The 20,614-nt window shown below is 42.2% G+C and overlaps 1 protein-coding gene across 1 annotated transcript in view; it reads right to left on the bottom strand.

Moving 5' to 3' along the window:
* MRPL58 (mitochondrial ribosomal protein L58) overlaps positions 1-20,614 on the bottom strand; it is a 240,575-nt gene that overhangs the window by 91,681 nt on the left and 128,280 nt on the right. The window contains exon 4 of the mRNA XM_044084977.1: positions 2,179-2,261. Coding sequence (XP_043940912.1) covers positions 2,179-2,261 — 83 coding nt within the window. The remainder of the gene's footprint in view (positions 1-2,178; positions 2,262-20,614) is intronic.

Below are 20,614 nucleotides of genomic sequence, written 5' to 3'. Positions count from 1 at the left end.
ACAGAGTTTCCAATCACTGGGACTAGGTCACTTACTTAATATATTAGATTACAGGGCTGGTAATATAACTTGTACAACACGATAATAGCATGGCGGCGATTTTCCCTTAGATGCATCCAGAAGGATAGAGTTCCTTTCTCACAATTTGCATTTACGTGCCCTCTCCAAGTAACTACTGTGCTCCCAAAGACTTGAGGCATTTAGAATAAAAGGACTTGTGTGCTGAACTACTATATAAATGTTAATAAAGAAAGGAATAAAAAAACTAAATCCAACCAAACCAGTGCACTACATTTCAGAACAAATGCTACTAGGGGGTTCTCAAAAATGTATTACTAAAGATAAGCCTGCCAAGCCAAAGTCTTGTTCAAGGGGAGATAAAACTACATAACACAAATTAAGGAGCAATTTATTCAGCATGTTTTTGAGATGCAAGAAAAAAATTGATAAAAGAAGAAAATGCAAATGCCACCCAGATGGCATCTGGGGACCAGAAATTAATTTTGATCCTGGAGCTTATGATTAGCTGTATTAAGCAGTGTTCCAACACACAACTACTTGAAACATATTAGAAAACAGTATAAGATGAGAAAGTGTGATGAAATTCTAGTACTATATTGGACAAGCACTAGTATCAGTGAACATGTGTCTTAATATTTAAATATGTCTGTACCTAGCTGACTACATGAACTGAAGGACAGCTGACAAATATGACCAAAAGACCTACATTCAACACAAACAAAGAACTTAAGCACTGAAGCTAGCACAGAAAGGTCAAAATTAATAACTAAATAACTTAAAGTAATAATAATTAATAACCCTGTTACTGTTAAGGACATGAAAAACATGCAACATTAGTGGCACATTCAGAAGATACACATATGTCCAGGGGAAGTGTGCATAAGTGATCAGGATTTCATAGGTTCATAGGCTGGTACTAGGCTCAGCCCTAGGGCCTATACAAGCCTAGCCATAACAATTCCCTGGCTATTTCTTCCTACACTATTTGTGTGTGTTACAAACTGGTAGATAAGCATGCACAAATCTTCAGCCATTTAATTTCGTAAAAGAAGTAGCAGGAGTTTTTATTCATTCTGTGCTCCTCTTTTACCTTATCCAGTTTATCCATCTGCCAGTCTGCCTGAAATTCCAGAAGGCCATGGGCTACAGCTCTGCTCTACAGCAACACACTGTAATTCTTACTTGGCTGCATTTGGTGTTAGTCAAAGCTCAAGGCAGCAGTATACACTAGCCATATGCTCCAAAGCCCAATCACCTCCCTGTGATAACGGACTGACGTAGCTGGAGCAGAGTTAAAGCCCGTACAGTGACAGGGGTATCTTCCAAATTTATTGGAATGCAGTGTTTCGGGTTATTCCAAATGTCCATGATGACAGTAGTTGGCTAATATACAGTTTCTTATATCATCCCAAATCCTAAAGGGAAGATTAATATCTGAAGAGCATAAAACCTGACTGTGTGAATGAGGGCAGACATCATACAGCACTAGGTAAAACTGCCCACTGCAGTGTCGCTGGATATTTACTTATTACTTCTGCTAACTAGCTTGGCCCCCAATTAATTTTCAGAGGGGACAGAGGAAAAAGAAAAACAAAGCACATATAACAAAAACACACATTTAGCAAAGGAAACAATAACAGTATAAATACAAATCGGAGCAAGTTTAACAGGTGAGAAATCGAAGCGTTAAGGAAAACGGGTACAACAGCAGTTATACATAAATGAAAAATACACAAGGTGAAGAATTACAGCACTGATGAGGAACAGAAATATTCAATGGCTTATAAGCTGACTTGGAATGACTAATTCATCAACTGAATAATTTGAATATAAAAGATGAACAATGCACTTAAACTTTGACATCTAAAATCAGTTAATGTCAGCAGACAGTACAACATTTGGCTGTAGTATGCAAGAAACTGAAGTTATAAGCTGGTTGACCGTTTATTCTTTCTTTCTCATATAAACTATGAAATAAATGAACAGCAGGGATGGACAAACAAATTTGGATGGTACTATAGAGAAGACATACTTGGAGCTGGCTGTTTTCATCTGGCAGATTATGAATCTATAGCCTGTCAGGAAAGTCTGTGATACTAGAATGCATCAAGTTCCAAACAACTATAAATTAGACAAAAGTATATGCTTTCACCATACCTTGGAGAGGATATTCTGCCGTACCTCTTCTGAAAGCCAATCAGCTGTGGCAATATGAAAGCGAACTTCAGCCTTTGTGTTTACTAAGCACGGGAAGAGAAAGGCAGAGATATAATGTTAAGAAAGAATCTGATGCAACAACTGAAGGCATGTACACGATGAAAAACGAAGCAGATGGAGGTGTGTAGACTTGAAATGTAAAGACTAAACTTGCATACTTGTTTTTGAGACACAAACGTTATAGTCAAGTACAAAAATAAAAACATTAACAGTTTATCAGTTACTCTTTTTCTTCTCAACATTATCGCCACCAAACCACATTTATCACTAACAAACATGGTAAAGTGAACCAAAAGTACAGGACTTGACAAAGCCCTGCTACATGGAAATGCAAAGCATAGCAGATCAGGACCACTGCTTTTTACCAGAATAGATTTTCCGCTCCCAAGACCTCATCAGGGTGGCTTTTCTCCTGCATCACATACTTTTGAATTCAGTCATAGTTTTAACCTAAACTCCTATTCTGACAGTCTAATGCAATTATCCACCACACTCTTCTGAGAAATAATACTTCCCCATATCTCCCCTACGCAACCAACTTAAATTCAGATCTACTGCTCACATTTAAATAATACCCACTTATGTTCTACAGATTTCCTTAAAATACTTTAATGTTTTGATCATGCCTTCTACCTCCGGCCTCCTTTTCCCAAAGCCACTACTGCTGTTAAGCTCCCACATCCTGTCCTATATGACCCCTGATGCAACCAGGTATCATTTTTGTTGTCCTCCTCAGACTTTTTTTTTCCCAGTCTTTGCATAATTCTTTTCATCAACCTAACAGCAAAGTACTGAAAATTGGGTCTTACAAAATGTTTATTTAAAGAAGGATAACATGCATTTTGTACTAGTGGTCTTTTTTCTATACATCTCACTAATCCACCAGTCTTTTTGCTGCTTTTGCAGACTACTTTGGAAGGCAGGATGGAAATGAGTGACTAATGCCAGTTTCATTTTGGGAGGATAGAATTAGACTCTCTGCAAGGGAGTCGTCAGTTAAAAAGAAAGATATCCAGAACACAACGGTCATGATGTGCATTTTGTTCCTACCCAGCTATGTATTTGGTAGACTTGAAGCATATGCAGGAATGTGCTCACCCTTAGAGGAAGGCACTACATACACTCACATCTACAAACATGAGCACAGTTACCTACGGGAATGAGTAACAAAATATACGGTATAAGCCCGAATATAACGCTTCATTTTCCGGCCAATTATTTTCTTTTATACAAGAACTCATGTTAAATTCAAGGACTACGGTATTTTCAGTACGTCTATGCCTCTACTCCAACTTTGTACAACAGCCAAACATGGTCCATTTATATAGAATATGTTGCCATTCCTATATTTGCTTCGGCGACAGTTACTTGTTGCCCAACTAACCTGTAAGTAATCAAAATTTATCTAGTACTGCTGAGAAAAAAGTCTCAAAGAGACAAACAAATAAAGGTATCAGTAGAACCTACGACATTAATTTCTAAGTTATGGTTGCAAAGGAGACTGAGAATGAACAGCTTTAGAGATTCCAGGAAATAGAGTTCCAGAAGTCAACGTTCATCTGTGCAGAAAAGATTTAAGGAAATAGGAGAATGCCAATTCCTCAAGAAAATCTTTTAGTGGACCTAAAGCTGGAAGGTTTAAAAAAACTGAGCAAAGGATGTTAGAATTCATAGCAGAAAAGCAAACTGAAAGTTGTCCGATTTCCTATGACGTGATAAAACAAAGCAATAGAAGAGGATGGTAATCTGAAAATTCCTAAAAATGACTTCAAGCAAGTATGGGGTAGTGCAGAAGAATGATGAAATGGAACGGTTTATCACTACAACAGCGGACAACTCTTACTCAAAAACTTCCCAACGACTTTATTGAAAAATTGTTTGCTTATCAGCAGTATATTTCGTTACGCAAGAACAAACAACTACATACTTGGAAATGCAGATCAACCACCAGTCTATTTTGACATGCCTTCCAACCTTATGGTAAACAAAAAAGGTAAAAACTGTCTTACTGAAGTCAACCAGTTCTGAGAAGTCCAGAATTACTGTAATGCTTGCCATTAGTGCCAATGGACAAAAGCTTTGTCCTTATGTTATTTTGAAAGGTAAAACAATGCCCAAAGGAAAGGTGCACCCGGGAAGCATTTTTTTGTGCCCAAGAAAAGGCTGAATGACACAGGAATTAGTATTAGATTGGTTGAAAGTGATATGGGCAAAACAGCCACATTTCTCTTGGAAACACTCGCTTAATGCTAGCACATAATGCATTTTGAAACCACCTTACAGCAGGTTTTAATAGAAAAACTGAGGCACTGAATACCGATCTTGTAATAACACCTGGTGGTATGATCTTTGCAAGTCATAGATGCGGTGATCAATAAACCATTTAAGGACATCTTACAAAAAGAATACAACTGGCGGGCAATCGCCCATTAACACCTTCTGGAAAAATAAAGAAACTCTCAGTCTCACTCTTAGGCGAATGGATTGTGACCACCTGGCAGAAGATCAAATCTGAATCAATAGTGAAAAGCTTTAAGAAATGTTGCATTTCCAACAATTTAAATGGGTCTGAGGATAACATTTTGTGGGGAAAATGAGAGCCTCAAACACACTGACGATACTGGTACGACATCAAAAAGTTCCAATGCTGAATAAACATTTCCCTTTTTTTAATTTTCCTTTCATTTACCAATTACCTACGGTGACATTAAAACCTTACTGTTTTACATGAGGTAGTTATTGTTATTCAATTTACACAAATGTGAGCTGCATTATGTTATTACCTACGTACAGTAAATGAAAATGTGTACCTAATTGAATTTATGTTTAAATTTTTTTATGAATGCGGGTTGCATTGTGGGTAATCATTATATAGAAGAGGCCTGCATTCTAAATGTTTGACCACATTCTGTGCAACTATAGGCTTTGGTTTACTTCCCCTCATTTTGTTACTCTAAGGCTGATGCAATGGTCAGTTAATCTAAGCAGTCTTGTATAGCTTGTCTTCTGGGTTGCTTTACTTATTCTCCCATCCTTACCTGGTGTGTGCATGTGCTGATTGAACAGAAACCCCACTCCCTGTATGTTCTAGAGAACTGTGCTGGAAACTGTTGTGAAGCCTGCTTTGCTATAACTTGAACTGTCACCAAAGGGATAAACCTATAAATACTGTATAACCAGTTTTCATATACTCTAAGGCTTCTTTGTATTACAGGTGTTATGCAGAAGTAATTAAGTAGATTTTTAAAACAATTTTTATGATGAATGCAATAGCATGTGTAGTACTACAGAGATTTTGCATCACAGTTTTATAATTTTACACTTATATGTGCATGTTTCTGTCAACATAAAATTTTTATGGCGGTTTGGGTCTGGACCTTGCAATGTATATTGCAAAATGGGCATTTCATGAGCCATTTACTTACCATTGCATTTCAGCTAATAGCAGAAATAGATGATTAATAAACAAAGCAGAAGAATCTATTGGCTATCCTTTCCCAACTGAGACCAGGGAGAAGTAATGCTTTTTAACAATAAGGTAAGTCAACTCTACACAAAAAGGCAGATTTGAGCAAAATAGTGTGAAGTGAATGCTTCTGTAGTTTAAATCTGCAGTAGCGGCTCGTAACTCAGAATTTGGTGCAAGGAAGAAAACTGTATCCACTTACTCAGTTTCACATGACTGTGAATCTTGCCCTCATAAATCATCATTAATCCCGTGATTGAGGCAAGGTTTAGTTAAATGCCTGAGACTGATAACATGCTGTGTACTTAACTGTTACTTTGACTAAAGAAATGGTTGGAATGAAAATGGCAAAAATACTTACCCTGCATAGGAAGAAGGTTTTATTTTTTTTTCCCTAAACGCAGGAAGGGCAGAGTTCTAAACCTCGCATCCTGGAGTCTTATGCACAGCCACTAGGGTCTTAGTGTAGCCACATTTATATTAAAAGGGAGCAAACCAGCATGAATCATCTTGGCTGAAAAGTGAATATCAAATCAGAAGTGGGAACCCGCCAACTCTTCAAAAGCTAGCAAGGTCTTTAGTGCATCTTCCAGTCTGTGTTTCAGGCCCATAGTGTATATGCTGGCAGAGCTAGTCTTATTTTTTCTAAATTTCTTCACGAAAAATTTAGGTTCGAGTTAATTTTGAGGTTGGGATATATTAGAGCTAATATGATACAACAAAATCCCTGGTAGCCGCAATCACCCTACCATAACAAATTGCACTAAATCACAGAAGGAGGGCTGATGGTTGGCAGGCAGCATGAATACAATGGTTAAATTACTATTTTCAGATACTTTTTCTCATCATGCAAAACCTCTTGACAATCTTTCTTCGCCCTCTGTGGTAATAACCTGATAACATACCTTTACATCAACAACTCTATGGCAAAACTGGATCTATCCCGTGGCACCGAGGGATAAAAAGTACAGTTTTGTACCTACCATAAATGTAGATGTTAGAGTGCTAATACAGCTGCAGTAATCACATATGGGTTCTCTGCCGTCAGGCGGTCCCTCGGTCGGCCGAATTCCAAAGTCTTGGTCCGGCGTTGGTTGCTTTGTTCGGTTGCTGTTGCTTTCTTTCCTGACGTCAGTGCGACAGGGGTATATAAGACACAGCCGACGCCATATTCTTCAGTCTTTTCTTGCCCCAGATGTCAGGTGCCCCCAGAAGGAAGGCAATACATAAATTATATATAAAAATATATTCAAGCAATGCAATGTAATCAAAAAACAGTAGTTGCAAGCAAATACACCATAAGAGGATAACCCAAATTAGGTTGTAACAGGAGGTGTTAGCCACTAGTCCTTTACCAAGAGGGGAAGGAGGGAGGGAAACCTGTACTGCAGCTGTATTAGCACTCGAACATCTACATTCATGGTAGGTACAAAACTGTACTATGTTCATCGTGCATACAGCTGCAGTAAATCACATATGGGTAGAATCCCAAAGCTACGCACAGGGTGGTAGGCACTAGGTGGAACTGGGATGAGCCAGAATGCCCTGCAATACAGCAGTGGTAAAGCCTGCTCTAGTTTTGGAATATAAAGGCAGGTGGTAGTGTTTTGTGAAGGTATGCACAGAACTCCAAGTGGCTGCCTCCAAAATATCTTTGGTAGGAACTCCTCTGAGGAAGGCTGTAGAGGTAGCTGTGGCCCTGGTGGAGTGGGATCTGATGCCTGTAGGGACAGATTTCCCATGATAGGAGTAACAAAATCGTATGCAGTGGCCTATCCATTTTGAAATTGTCTGTTTGGTAACAGGCTTCCCTTGAGCTCCTACAGCATAGGACATAAAAAGCTGTTCTGATTTCCTGAAAGGCTTTGTTCTGTCCAAATAATAACGTAGCTGCCTATGGATGTCTAAGGAATGTAGCAGCCTTTCCCCTTTGTTTTGAGGATTGGGGTAAAAGGTAGGTAAGTGTATGGCTTGATTCAAAGCTACCCTGGATACCACTTTAGGCATAAATGACGGATTGGTTCGAAGGGAAACCCTGCCCTGATGGAAGATGAGAAAGGGCTGCACAGCCATGAGGGCTTGTAGTTCCGAAACCCTACGAGCCGAGGTAATGGCCAGAAGGAAAGCTGTTTTCCAGGACAAATACTGCAAATCTGTTGAGGCAGCTGGTTCAAAGGGAGGCAATGTTAATTTTTCTAGAATGTAATTAAGATCCCAGGCTGGCACTGGTTGTTTCCTTGGTGGTCTTATATTCTTAGCCCCTCTGAGGAACTGTCTTAAAAGTGGGTGAGAGAATAACGGTGGATCCGTGTTGAATTCTGCAGAAATGGCTGAGGCATGGATTTTTATGGAGGAAAATGAAAGCCCACTGTTCAGCAGCTCAGCTAGATACTGTAATACCTGAGGCAAATTTAGTTTTCTAGAATCCTGGCCTTTTTTCTCATTCCAGGAGCAAAACCGTTTCCATTTTGCAGAGTAGGCTTTTCTAGTTGATGGCCTTCTGGCCTCCAGAATGACGTCCTGCACCTCTTTGGGGAGTAGGATCTGTTGTGGTGTTAAGGAATTTTCCATGCAGCGAGATTGAGTGTTTTCAGCTGACTGTGAAGAGTTTTGTAGCTGTGCTGAGTCAGCAGAAGAGGCATTAGAGGTAGAATGCCAGGGAGGAGTATGTGTTAGGCTCCTCAGGAGTGGGTACCAGTGCTGTCTTGGCCAGTCTGGAGCAATCAGTATCATCTTCGGTCTATCTGCTCTTGCTTTCAAGAGCACCTTGGGCAGAAGAGGCAGAGGTGGGAAAGCGTACACTGTCCATGCTGTCCAACTGAATGAAAGGGCGTCCACTCTCCAGGCCTTTGGATGGAAGGTCCTTGAACAAAACTTTTCCAATTGAGGATTCCTGTGGGAGGCGAAGAGATCTATGTCTGGCCTTCCCCACGCTTGGATTATCTGTGTAAACACCTGAGGATGCAACTTCCATTCGTGCGGATCTGTCATATTTCTGCTTAGAGTGTCTGCCAGCGTGTTTTCCAAACCTGGCAAGTACTGTGCTTGAAGTTCCATTTGCCATTCCAGAGCCAAGTTCCAAAGTGTCATGGCTAGTCTGCACAGGGGGTATGAATGTGTTCCTCCTTGTTTGTTTATGTACCACATTACTGTGGTGTTGTCTGTTCTTATTAATAATTGTCCTGGATGCAGGAGGTCCTTGAATGCTGTAATTGCATTTAACACTGCTAGCATTTCTTTTTGGTTGATGTGAAGGTGCTTTTCCTTTTGGGACCATTTGCCCTGAATGCACCTGTCTGTCATGTGTGCCCCCCAGGCGTAATCTGAGGCGTCTGTTGTGATGACTTGATTTGCTTGAGGCTTGCAGAATGGGAGACCTGTGTTTGTTTGACATGCTTGGGCCTACCATAGAAATTCCTTTTGCAAACATGGAATTATTGGTATTATTGTTTCCAAATTGTGGCTGTGCTGAGACCATAGGTTTTTTAGGTACCATTGAAGTTTTCTCATATGCAACTTTGCATATGGGATTAAAAGAATGCAAGATGCCATGAAGCCCAGAGCCTGCAGGATTTTCCTTGTAGTAAGCCTGGTACAATTTGCTAGTATTTTGAAGTACTGAGTTAGTTGCCCCTGTTTTTCTGGCGTAAGGTAGGCCATCTGGGTGTTTGTGTCCAAGTTGGCACCCAGGAAAGTTATTTTCTGAGATGGTGTTAGCCTGGATTTCTCTTTGTTGATTGTGGATCCCATAGAATTCAGTAACCGTATTGCATAAGCCAGATGTTCCAGAAGTTTGTGCTTGCTGTCTGCTTGGATCAGGCAGTCGTCCAAATAAGGGTAAATTTGTATCCCTTGAAGTCTGCAGTAGGCGATTACTGATGCCAGGCATTTCGTGAATACTCTGGGCGCAGTAGATAAGCCAAAGGGCAATGCAGAGAATTGATAGTGGATTGAACCTGCAAGAAACCTGAGGTATCTTCTGCAGCTTTGTCTGATTGGGACATGCAGGTATGCCTCCTTGAGGTCCAATGTTACCAGCCAAAACCCCTTGCCCAGCATGGGAAGAAGCTGCTGTAATGTGAGCATCTTGAATTTTGGTATGAGTAGAAATGTATTTAGGATGGATAAGTCCAAAATGGGTCTCCAGTCGGTTCCTTTCCTTGGTACCAGAAATAGTCTGGAATAAAAACCTTGACCTTGTTCGTGAGTAGGTACCTCTTGAATAGCTTTCATGTCCACGAGTTTTGAAATTTGTATTTGTCTCTCTGCCCTTTGATTGTGTGGCAGGTTTGGCATGCCTCTCATTTTTGGAAGAGTGTGAAAATGAAATCTGTAGCCTCTGTTTATAATATCCAGGATCCATTTGTCTGTTGTGATAATATGCCAATTTCTTGTAAATAATGCCAGCTTTACTCCCAAGCTGCCAGCTGAGACTTGCTTGGCATGAAAAGGAGGAAGTCATTGGGTTTGTTTTCTGTATTGTTGTGCACTGTCCTCGCCACCTCTTGGTGCTGGAGTTTCCCATTGACTGCCTCAATATGATCCTTGAGATTGTCCTCTGCCCCTTGTGCGCCTGTATCTACCTCATTGGGGCTTGTCCGTGGCTGGAAAGGACCAGTTTTTAGAAGGCCAATTTCTGCTAAAACGAGGTGGTTGTACCTGTAGAAAAGCCTTGACAATTTGCATAGATTTAGCTTTTTCTTCCATTTTACGTAGTATCTCCTCAGCATTAGTACCAAATAGTACATCCTTTTGTAAAGGAGCATCTAGTAGTTTAGCTTTAACATGATCAGGCAAGCTTTGTTCCCTAAGCCAAGCATGTCTACGAATGAGTGATCCTGTAACAGCAGCTCTGCTTGAGGCCTCTAAGGCATCATAGCCACATTGTAAGGTGTGTTTACCCACTTGTTCTGCACTATGCATCATATCCTGCAATTCCTTCAAATCTGGTTGTTCAGGTTGAGACATTTTATTTCTTAATTGAGATAACAGAAACTGCTGGTATTTAAGCATATGGAACTGACAATTTAAGACCGTCATGGCTAGGGTGGCAGAGGTGTATACCTTTTTCCCCCACCTTTCTAAGGATCTAGATTCTCTTTCGGAAGGTAGTGGATTCTTGGCAGTAGAGGCCTAAATTCCCTTGGGGCCTTGAGAAATGGTTTCAGGGTCAGCATTATGGCTTTTGAAAAGAAATTGGTGAGAGTTAGGAACTCTGTAGTACCTATCAGGTTTGACTGGAGCAGGAGGCAGGGAATCCGGACTAAGACAAGCCTCCGAGTAAACATCATCAAGTATGCCCAAGACAGGAGGTATAGCCAGCGGTCTGTGTTGAGGTAACAAAAGAAATTCCCTAAGCCTTTTCTTGGAATCAGAAAAGTCTTGGCCTTCCCAATGGAAATGCTCCCTCAAGGTGTGCAAGGTTTCCCCAAAAGAGAAATCCTCTGGGAGAGATACAGAAGGAATGGACTGTTCTGCATCCGAATCTTCATAAGGGGAGTGCGAGTGCTCCTCTACATCAGAATGTTCTGAGAAAATGGAGCCCTGTTCAGAAGAGGGAGAATTTTCCTCCACTCTGGGTCTCTTGTCTGGAGGGGGTTGAGAACCCCTGATAAGGGTAATCAAATCCTCAGCCATTTTAAGCATCTGCTTTTTAGGCATGGGGCCTGGGGAACAGGCCTCTTGGGATGCATGGCTGATTTGGACTTAGTAAAGGCCTTAATGGAAAAGAAAGATGAGGGCCTAAAGACACCCTGGGTGGAAGTGGACCTGTCCACATTAAGAGACTCAACACTCACAGTGGCTTCGGTGGTTGTAGTCTGAGTAAGGGCAGAGGCACCTGCGGTCTCGGGTACAGAAGACACCGCCAAAGAAGTGTCGTCGGTAGTCAGGGACTGCAAAGGCGTCTTGCTGAGAACTGGACCACGTGCAGTCGGTTTTGGTGTGGTGTCGGTGGAGACCGCGGACCTCGCGTGTCGGTCCTTGTCCTTGCGTTTTTTGGACAAAACGGTAGTCGGAGTCTCCAACGACATTTTATAATCAAAGGCTTTACCAAAATAATGTTGGGCGAACTCCGCCCAACGCTTAATAGTGCGTTTATTGAAAGTAGCACAAAAGCGACAGCCCGAGACGTCGTGGTCTGGGCCTAAACAAGGTATGCAGAGGGAATGGAAATCCTTATGCGGTATTTGCTTCCCACAATAAATACAATTGTTAACTTTGTCTGACATCGGTCTGAGGCAAGAAAAGTTTTCCCAACGGGGTACTTAGCTTTAAAGAAGACTTCGGTTTCCAATTTTTCGTAAATTCAGGAGCTGGCCGACCGGCACTTGCGAACTGCTTCTGCTTCGGGCACCGCGCGGCAAAAAGACTGAAGAATATGGCGTCGGCTGTGTTTTGTATACCCCTGTCGCACTGACGTCAGGAAAGAAAGCGACAACAACCGACGCCGGACCAAGACTTTGGAATTCGGCCGACCGAGGGACCGCCTGACGGCAGAGAACCCATATGCGATTACTGCAGCTGTATGCACGATGAACATCCCTGAATGTGCCCCCTGATGATGTGTGTATGACTAGTGTCGCACGGTGTTGGAGGGAACAAGCAAGGGAAAATGGGAGTGAGCATTCAGGCCAACTCACTCATCCTGAGGGAGGGAAGGACGCAGCTTAGCTTGCTTCAACGGCAATACTTAGATGAAGAGAGGCCAGTTCACAGGATCAGCATACTGGCCTCTTTCCTAACACAAGACTCTTGCCTCCACCAGGCAATATATGGGCCAGATGGTTCTTGCCCCCCTGAAGGAATGTACGGGCAACTGGGTGCAGAAAGAGAACAGCAGACATTGGGTCAATCATGAGGACTATTTAAAAAATGTAAAGTCTTCCTTCCAGGTCATCCGTATGACAGTACTGTACATTACTGAATGTGCACAGAGTCAAGTGACTTTCAAGTTTTAGGAGAAAAAAAGAATACTCCACTGCAAAACCAAATGGCCCCCAATTACAAAACATAAATACATACACCACCACTGCACATTTTCTAGCCTTCACTAAATATTTAAATAGTGAAGCTGAAAGACTAAGCTCTTGGCATGTCATCATAGCAGGATAACACCACACAAACAATGCAGGAACTGAAGGTCACTGTGCTGTCTGCACTTGTTATCTCAAGCACAGTCTGCAAACTCATTTTTTTTCACAATTTCTCACATGCAGGACCTGGCATAATTTGTTTTAGTTAGGATTACCACACTGAAATCATGACCTTTAGAATGAAGTACTCATGCTTCACAATACATATCCATGAACTGCACTTTTCCTTAGTGTTTGTTAAGAAGGTCAACAAGGTCTGGCACTCTCATTAAACCCTGCCTAGCTAGTTTTAAATGGGAAGACTTGGGGAGTTATCTGTCCAACTTACAAACAAGAAATAACAGAAAATACAGTTTGTAGATGTGGTTGCAGCAAAATGAACTTTTTCAGCTATGTTTTGCACTTCAGGGGGTGAGTTATTGTAAAATAATGCTGAGGGATTTGTAAAGAAAATGGAGTGGCAGGAAGATATCCAGTAACATTTTATGAAAATTTACCATGACCTTTAAGACATTTTAATATTGTCAGACTAATAAAAAAAGTTCTAAACTACAGTCTACGTAAAGGCTACCACAGCAATCTAGATGGTAGTTGCATGACATTCAGCTACAAACACCAACGTACACCATAGTTTTAAGTGGCAATTAAATGCTCCAGTATTAAGTGATGATTACTCACTAAAAAAATAATGCAGGTAGACTTTTTTTTTTTTTTTTTTTTAATTTATGATAACGTAATACCTAGTGTATCCTGCTGTGATGTCCTTCTGTGGCTTGTGTGCGATTTACTAGTTTTACAACAGACAAACAAGTGGTCCAATTCAACAAGGACCTTTTTCAGGAACAACCCATGCCATACACCAAAAAAACAAGTTGTAAAAAATTTCTGATCACAAGTACAGCACTTAAATGCAGTGTAAGAGGGATAAGAATAAAGAAAACGCAAGTACCCGCTGTAAATAAACACAGCAAAAGATTAAAACATCACAAATAAGAAATGAGACAAAATATGATTCCCAGATGATTTACTCGCAAGAAGGGGTTCACAAGGCATTTAAGCTCTCATGTGGGCAGTATGAAGTCACAATATATGCAATGAATGTGGTAGACAAGGAAACAAGTACATATACGCAGATGTTTTGGATACAAAAGCAGTTTATAGGTTTCATAGGCAGGTACTAGGCTATCTGCCCAAGGGCATTTATAAGCCTAGCCAGAATGTGTTGGCTTTTGCCTCCCTTTTAAATTAGTTTCCTGGGCCTCTGTCTAGCAGGGCCATTGAAGTGATCCCCGGGGTGAATTTACGATTTCCCATCCACTCGTCAAGGTTTCTCTTGAACAGTGTCAGTGAGGGACTCTGCCTAACAAACTGGGATTCTATTCCAGAGCGAGGGAAGTCTCTGGGACAGGAATCTATCCCTCCAGCATGCCCTGTTTATTGTTGTGTTGAGGTTTAATTCACTAGAGTGTATGGCTATAAGAGATTTGGTTTTCTTGAGGTGGAGCATGTCCATTAATTCCGGGTTGGACATGGCCTTATATGTCAGGCAGAGATCACCTCTGAGCAGGCGGTAAGCAACTGAGTACAGCTGAGGTTTCTTTAGTCGAGCTGCATAGGGCATCTGTTTGAGGCCCATGATCCTCTTGGTGAGGTACTTCTGTGGCCTTTCCAGCTGTTGCAGGTGTCGAGTAAGGTACATTACAAATGGGGCATTGTACTCTATTATGGGCCTAATGAGTGATGAGTACAGGGGCAAAATGACCTTTCTTGATCTAGATGTGAACCCTTTCGTGATTAGGTGGGCTACATAGACGGAATTTCTAACTACTTTGGCAATGTGATTATCAAAGGAGAGGTTGCTATCTACCTGGGTCCCCAGGTCCCTAATTACATCTTCTGTACTTAGTGCATTACCACCTATGTGATAATTCGTGGGCACTTTGTTTTCCCAAAGGGGATGACTATGCATTTTTTTTAGTATTTAGCTTGAGGCCATGGTTCTGACACCAGGTATCTGCCTCTGTGATATTCTTCTGGAGGATGTCTGTCTCAGCCGGAGAGTCGATTATGGCTCCCAGTTTGCAGTCATCTGCGAACTTGGTCAGCCATAGTCCTCCTGTGCTTGCCTGTACCTCAGAGAAGTATATATCGAACAGGAGGGGTCCCAGGACCGAGCCCTGTGGGACGCCACTTGTGACTGGTTTAGAGTCAGACATGGCACCCGCAACTCTGACCATGTGTGTTCTATCCGTGAGCCAGTTGGCAACCCATCTCGTGACATAGGGGGTTAATGTTCAAGCTGGTGAGCTTATCTATGATGTCAGAGTGGGGAATGGTGTCAAAGGCCTTAGCGAGGTCCAGGTAGGCTGTGTGGACTACCTTTCCTTCATCTATGGCCTTGGTAACGGTTTCAAAGAAGTCAACTAGGTTTTGGAGGCATGATCTGCCTTTAACAAAGCCAAATTGGGTAGGGTCCAGTGTCTGGAGGTTCCCAATGTCTCTGTTTATGAGATCCATGATGATTCGCTCCATAGCCTTGCAGATTAGTTTTTAACAGGGGAGTTCTATAATTTCCAAAAAAGGGATGGTAGTAGGAGCTTAATGCAATGGAGGTGAAGATCAGTAGCAATGCTCCTAGATGGGTTCAACTGTTAGATTTATTTTAATTCTCGTTGGACAAGCTGCCCAGCAACTGAGGAACTGAACCTGGTAATCAAAGGAAGCATACAGCAAGTGTCAGCATCTCTTTTTCCATTGATTCAACCAACCAAACTGTAAAACTGCCACTGTGTGGGGATACTCAGCATAATAACAATAAGAGGAATGAAGACATTCATATTTCTACTTTCTTTGCCTTTTGGATAGTAATCCTTTAAAGGTGGACGTTCCTTTGACCTAAATTTTGCCAGCAGCAAATATACCCTCACTGAATGCCTAGCAGAGTATAAAACCCAGTCTTCAGAAGATCCATAGTAAATCAAACACAAAGCATACCATGAAGAACAAAACACACAAATGAAGTTTTAACAACGTAACAAAAAGAATGCAGTTTTACCATGGGGTAGATGCCCCTGCTCTCTTATGATCCCATCTCTAAATGTGCTAACTCTGAAGCTGCATGACTAAGAGAAAACTTCACCACCACCACAGTTCTATGACCTCACTGTTAATGGCTTTTCATACATGCAAATGGGAATTTGTTTAAACCTAAATGACTAATTCCATTTCATTCATTCCCAGTGTGGCTAAACCAAGTCTCTCCCTTCTGGGAGGGAAGAGATGAGTTATCAGAGTTGAAACTTTGGAAAGATGATTAGCAGAGGTTCTTTGGAAGGTAGAAATGGCAAATGCAGACATCATCCCACAATAATGGCATGCTGCACATTCAAGTCTCTGCCTCTACTCCCAGCAAGTAGTGACACATAAAATGCCTCTTTCCAGAAATCACACTAAGCAAAGCACAGTGATCACACCAAGCTTTACTCGTTTACCTTACTCCACACACGTAGAGTCATTTAAAGCTACAGAGTAATGTCAACAATTATTATACAATCAATGCTCAAACTGTGCTACAAACGTCCTGCATGCACTCTCCAATGAGACTACAGCAATGCACCACCAAGACAGAGTAACACGAGATGAGTAGCATAAATCATAAATGTGAAAGAAAAGAAAATTTTATATCAGAAAGACATACATGGATCTACCTATACACTGTATGATATACTGTAGAATATGGATATGGGTAGTAGTGTCCTGCTGCCCACCTTCTTGCAGTCTAAGAAAGCTTAGAGTCCTCCCACTGCTTGTCTGTGGGTGGGATGGCCCAACACCTGGCAGCACAGGGATTGCCTTACAGACCCATAGACAGGACCCTTACAGTTTTCTAGGGTGCAACAGTAAAACAATATAGAAATACATTTTGTGAATGCCTACCAATATCAAAACACACAGACTTGCACACAACAATAAAGGCCACGGAGCATCACTCAGCAGCAACACAAACAATGTACAACCAAAAAAGGGAGTTAGTGGGGTGGGTACTGTCAGTAAGGCAGTGTGATCTACGAACATCTTCTGTTACAGGCAAGTAGGACTTATGCTGCTGTACCATGTTGAACACACTGCCAGACTGGCATTTGGGTAGATTCCCAAAGCTTACCAAATCTGACAGAAGGAAGGACAAGGGTACAGCAGCCCCTGGAGAATGGTCCTACTGAAGTCTGTTCTGGATCTAGAAAGGCATCCAGCCTGCAGATCTTCATAAAGATAAGGATGACCAAGTTGTTGCCTCTAGAATTCTCCCACGCCTTTCCAACGTGCCACTGAAGAGGAAAATGCCCTGCTGGAATGTGCCTTTACCTTACCTGGATTTGCCTTGCCATGGTGGGTGTAACAAAGGACAACCAATCTGCAATGGTTTTACAGACAGTTTGACTCTTCTTTGCCCCAGTGTAGGAAATAAGTCCTTCAGCCTTCATGAGGTGCTGGTAAACATCCAAGCTATGATGGTAAGAAGTATCCTCTCTCCTTTATTCTTAGATTATGTAAACACAAGGAGGTTGACAAACTGATGGTAAGTAAATTCTTAGACCACTTTCAGCATGAAAGACGGGTAGTGCATAACACAACCTTATCCCTTGGGGAAACCTAAGGGAGTTCTACCATGAAAGCTTGCAACTCACAGACTCGCCTTCAGATGTCAGAACAGTAAGCAAAACCGCTTCCCATGTTAAGCGCTTCAAATAAGCCTGACTGGCAGGTTCAGAGTGTGGAAAGGACAACTTTTCCTAGACATAGCTGAGATCCCATAAGCAGGAATTTGCTTGCAAAGGGCTATCATTTACGATACCCTTTTCATGAACTGGTTTTACCAAATTAGAAGACAAAAGAGGGGGATCCATTAGTGGACAAGCAGAGATGGATGCTAAATGCACCTTAATGGATACATATGATAAGCCATCCTGAAGAAGCTCAAAAATATTTCAAGACCAGAGGGATGTTAACAGAGGATCCTTTGTTGCCACTTGGGTACCACTTAGAAAATCTCATCCTTTTGTAAACAGGTTTTAAGGCTTCCTTTAACACCTACTGCATATCTTCATGTACCTAAACAGAGTCAAGATTGAATCAAGGCTGTCAGTTGTAGTTGCTCCAAAATGGGGTGCACCAGGCATCCCTGAGACTGTGTGAGCAAATTCAGAGTATGCGGAAGCCTGTGGTAATTGCCCTTGGCCAATATTATTAGAAGGGAGAATCAAAACTGCCTGGCCTATAGCGGGTCATCACAATGATTTTTAGCATGTCTTTCTGAATCTTCAGAAGTAGCTTGTGAATCCGTGGAAACACACAGAAGTAGCTTGTGAATCCGTGGAAACACACAGAAGTAGCTTGTGAATCCGTGGAAACACACAAACACTTTGTCCAAGGGAATAAGATTGCATTTGTCATCCAGGCAAGGCTGCAAGGATGTCTGGAAAACAATTTCTCCAGCTGTCTGTTTTGAAAGGAGGTGAACAGATCTATCTGAGGCATTCTCCACATCTGGACTAGATCCTGAAATACCACTGCCTTGAGCTGCCACTTGTGTGACTTATCCCAGGATCTGCTTAGTGTGGCAGCCACAATGTTTTGCTCTGATGGGATGCAAGATGCTTGAGGAGTCAGAGAATGCTGTAAAACCAGCTCCCAGGTCATCACTGCAGAGGGCTCAGAGGGTAAGACCTTGTACCCCCTTGTTTGTTGAGGAACCATATCACTGTGGTGTTGTCTGTAACCACAAAAAGGGGGACCTGGAGTCCACAGGTGGTGAAGGACTTTTAAGATGTGGATCATTGCCAACATTTCTTTGATGCTGATGTGCATCCATGCATCCTGAGCCTCCAAACGGCTGGCAAATGCATTCTCATTGACACAACACCCCAAGCAAAGTGGGAGGAATCTGTCTAGGCAGACTATGCCAGAACAAGTGGGAGGAAGGGAAGACATGAACTTATGCTCAGCTGTGGTCTCCACCACTGTAACTCTCGTCTGATGGACAGTACTAGCAACTAGGATGCCAAGGAATCAGGTGCTGTGCCCAACAGTTCTGAACTATCCATCCTCAACTCCTTTCCCATTTTGCACATGACAGTTGGGATGTCACTTCAGCAGTGACAATCATCTCGAGCAAGGTTTTACACCACTGGGTGGCTAGCCCTGCCACGGTAGTTCATTCACACACTCCACACACACACACGCACACACACACACACACACACACACACACACACACACACACACACACACACACACACACACACACACACACACACACACACACACACACACACACACATCCAATTTAGAGTGCCCAATCCATCTTGTGAATGCTCTGCAGATCTTTGGAATGTGCGAGGAAACCGGAGGAAACCCACGTGACCGCAGGGAGGACATGCAGACTCCAGCACAGAAGGCACCCCAGCCTAGAATCGAATCAGAGAACCTCTTGCTGTGAGGTGGCAACGCTAACTACTGCACCACCGTGGCCAACCAAAATGTACTACAGACAGAGCATTTAACAAATTGAGCTACAGAGTTACTGCTTGAGCTAGAGTCACTGCCAACAGTTCTGAACATACCACTGAAATTTTCTCATGTAGAGATGGGCCAGTGATATCGTGGGACTCATGGACTACATCAGTCCTAGAATTTTTAGTAATATCTTGTCAAGCCAACATTCTTCCCTCAGAATTCCTGAAATATCGTCTGGTAGGGGACAAGACCTTGTCTTTGGGAAGAAAAGGCATTCTTTTGTCAGTGTTGATTAAGCATCCCAGGAAGATCAGGAAGATGAGTCTTTGCAAGGGTGTGGGACACTACTTCTGAAGGTTTAACTTGAACCCTATCTGAGAAAGTAAGGTTGAGATATTCCAAACACCTGGAAGCAGACTTCTGCACAAACCAGCAAGTCATCCAAGTAAGGAAAGATATGAATGGCAAGAGTCTTTCAGTGCGCCACAGCATTTGGTAAACACTCAAGGTGCAATGGACAGCCCAAAGGGTAATGCAGAGAACTGATAGTGTGAACCAGACATAACAAATCTCAGATATCTCCTATGGCGATGAGCAATGTGGATATGATGACACACATCCTTCAAGTCCAAGGCCACCATGAAGCACTGCTCATAGGGCGAGCATCTTCAACTTGGTGATCTTGACAAAAGTTTTCTGAAAGGATAGATCCAACACTGGTCTCCACAACTGCTTTTTTGAGACCAAGAAAATTCTGGAGTGGAAACCTTTCAATCTCTCCAAAGGTGGGATCGGCTCTATGATTCTTAAGTCCAGCATTTGCAATAATATAGGAGGGAATAAAGTCTGGTCCAGTGGGTGAGGGAGAAAACCCTCACCAATCAGAAGTAGATGTGCCTTTCACTGCCACCTGTAACCTCTCTCAACAAATGTCGAGCACCTATTTGTCGGAAAAGACAGCCAAGCTGCATTGTTGAGGTCTAACTTTTGAGATGGGGCACCTGGAGGAAAACTTGGGAAGGATGGGAGCTGAGCCTCCGCAAGTCATAGATCAGAAGGTAGATTATCACCAGTGCCTTAGTTTTTGTTCAGCAGGGACTTTGGCTTGTCAGACCATCAAAATTTATCCTGCCTACTGGGGGAAACTTGGGGATATGGAACATTTTAGACACCCCTTGCATCAGCTTACCTTATTAGCGCTGTACCAAACACACAATCAGAACCAGAGCATTCACAGGCTATTTTTTAGCTCAGTTAGAATAATTTTAGCAGTGCAGCCAAACATACCTCATTACCACTGCCG

Source organism: Protopterus annectens, chromosome 10.part0, assembly GCF_019279795.1.
Source record: "Protopterus annectens isolate FY-2018-M chromosome 10.part0, PAN1.0, whole genome shotgun sequence".
NCBI lineage: Eukaryota > Metazoa > Chordata > Ceratodontiformes > Protopteridae > Protopterus > Protopterus annectens.
This window is presented reverse-complemented; position numbering and strand designations above follow the sequence as displayed.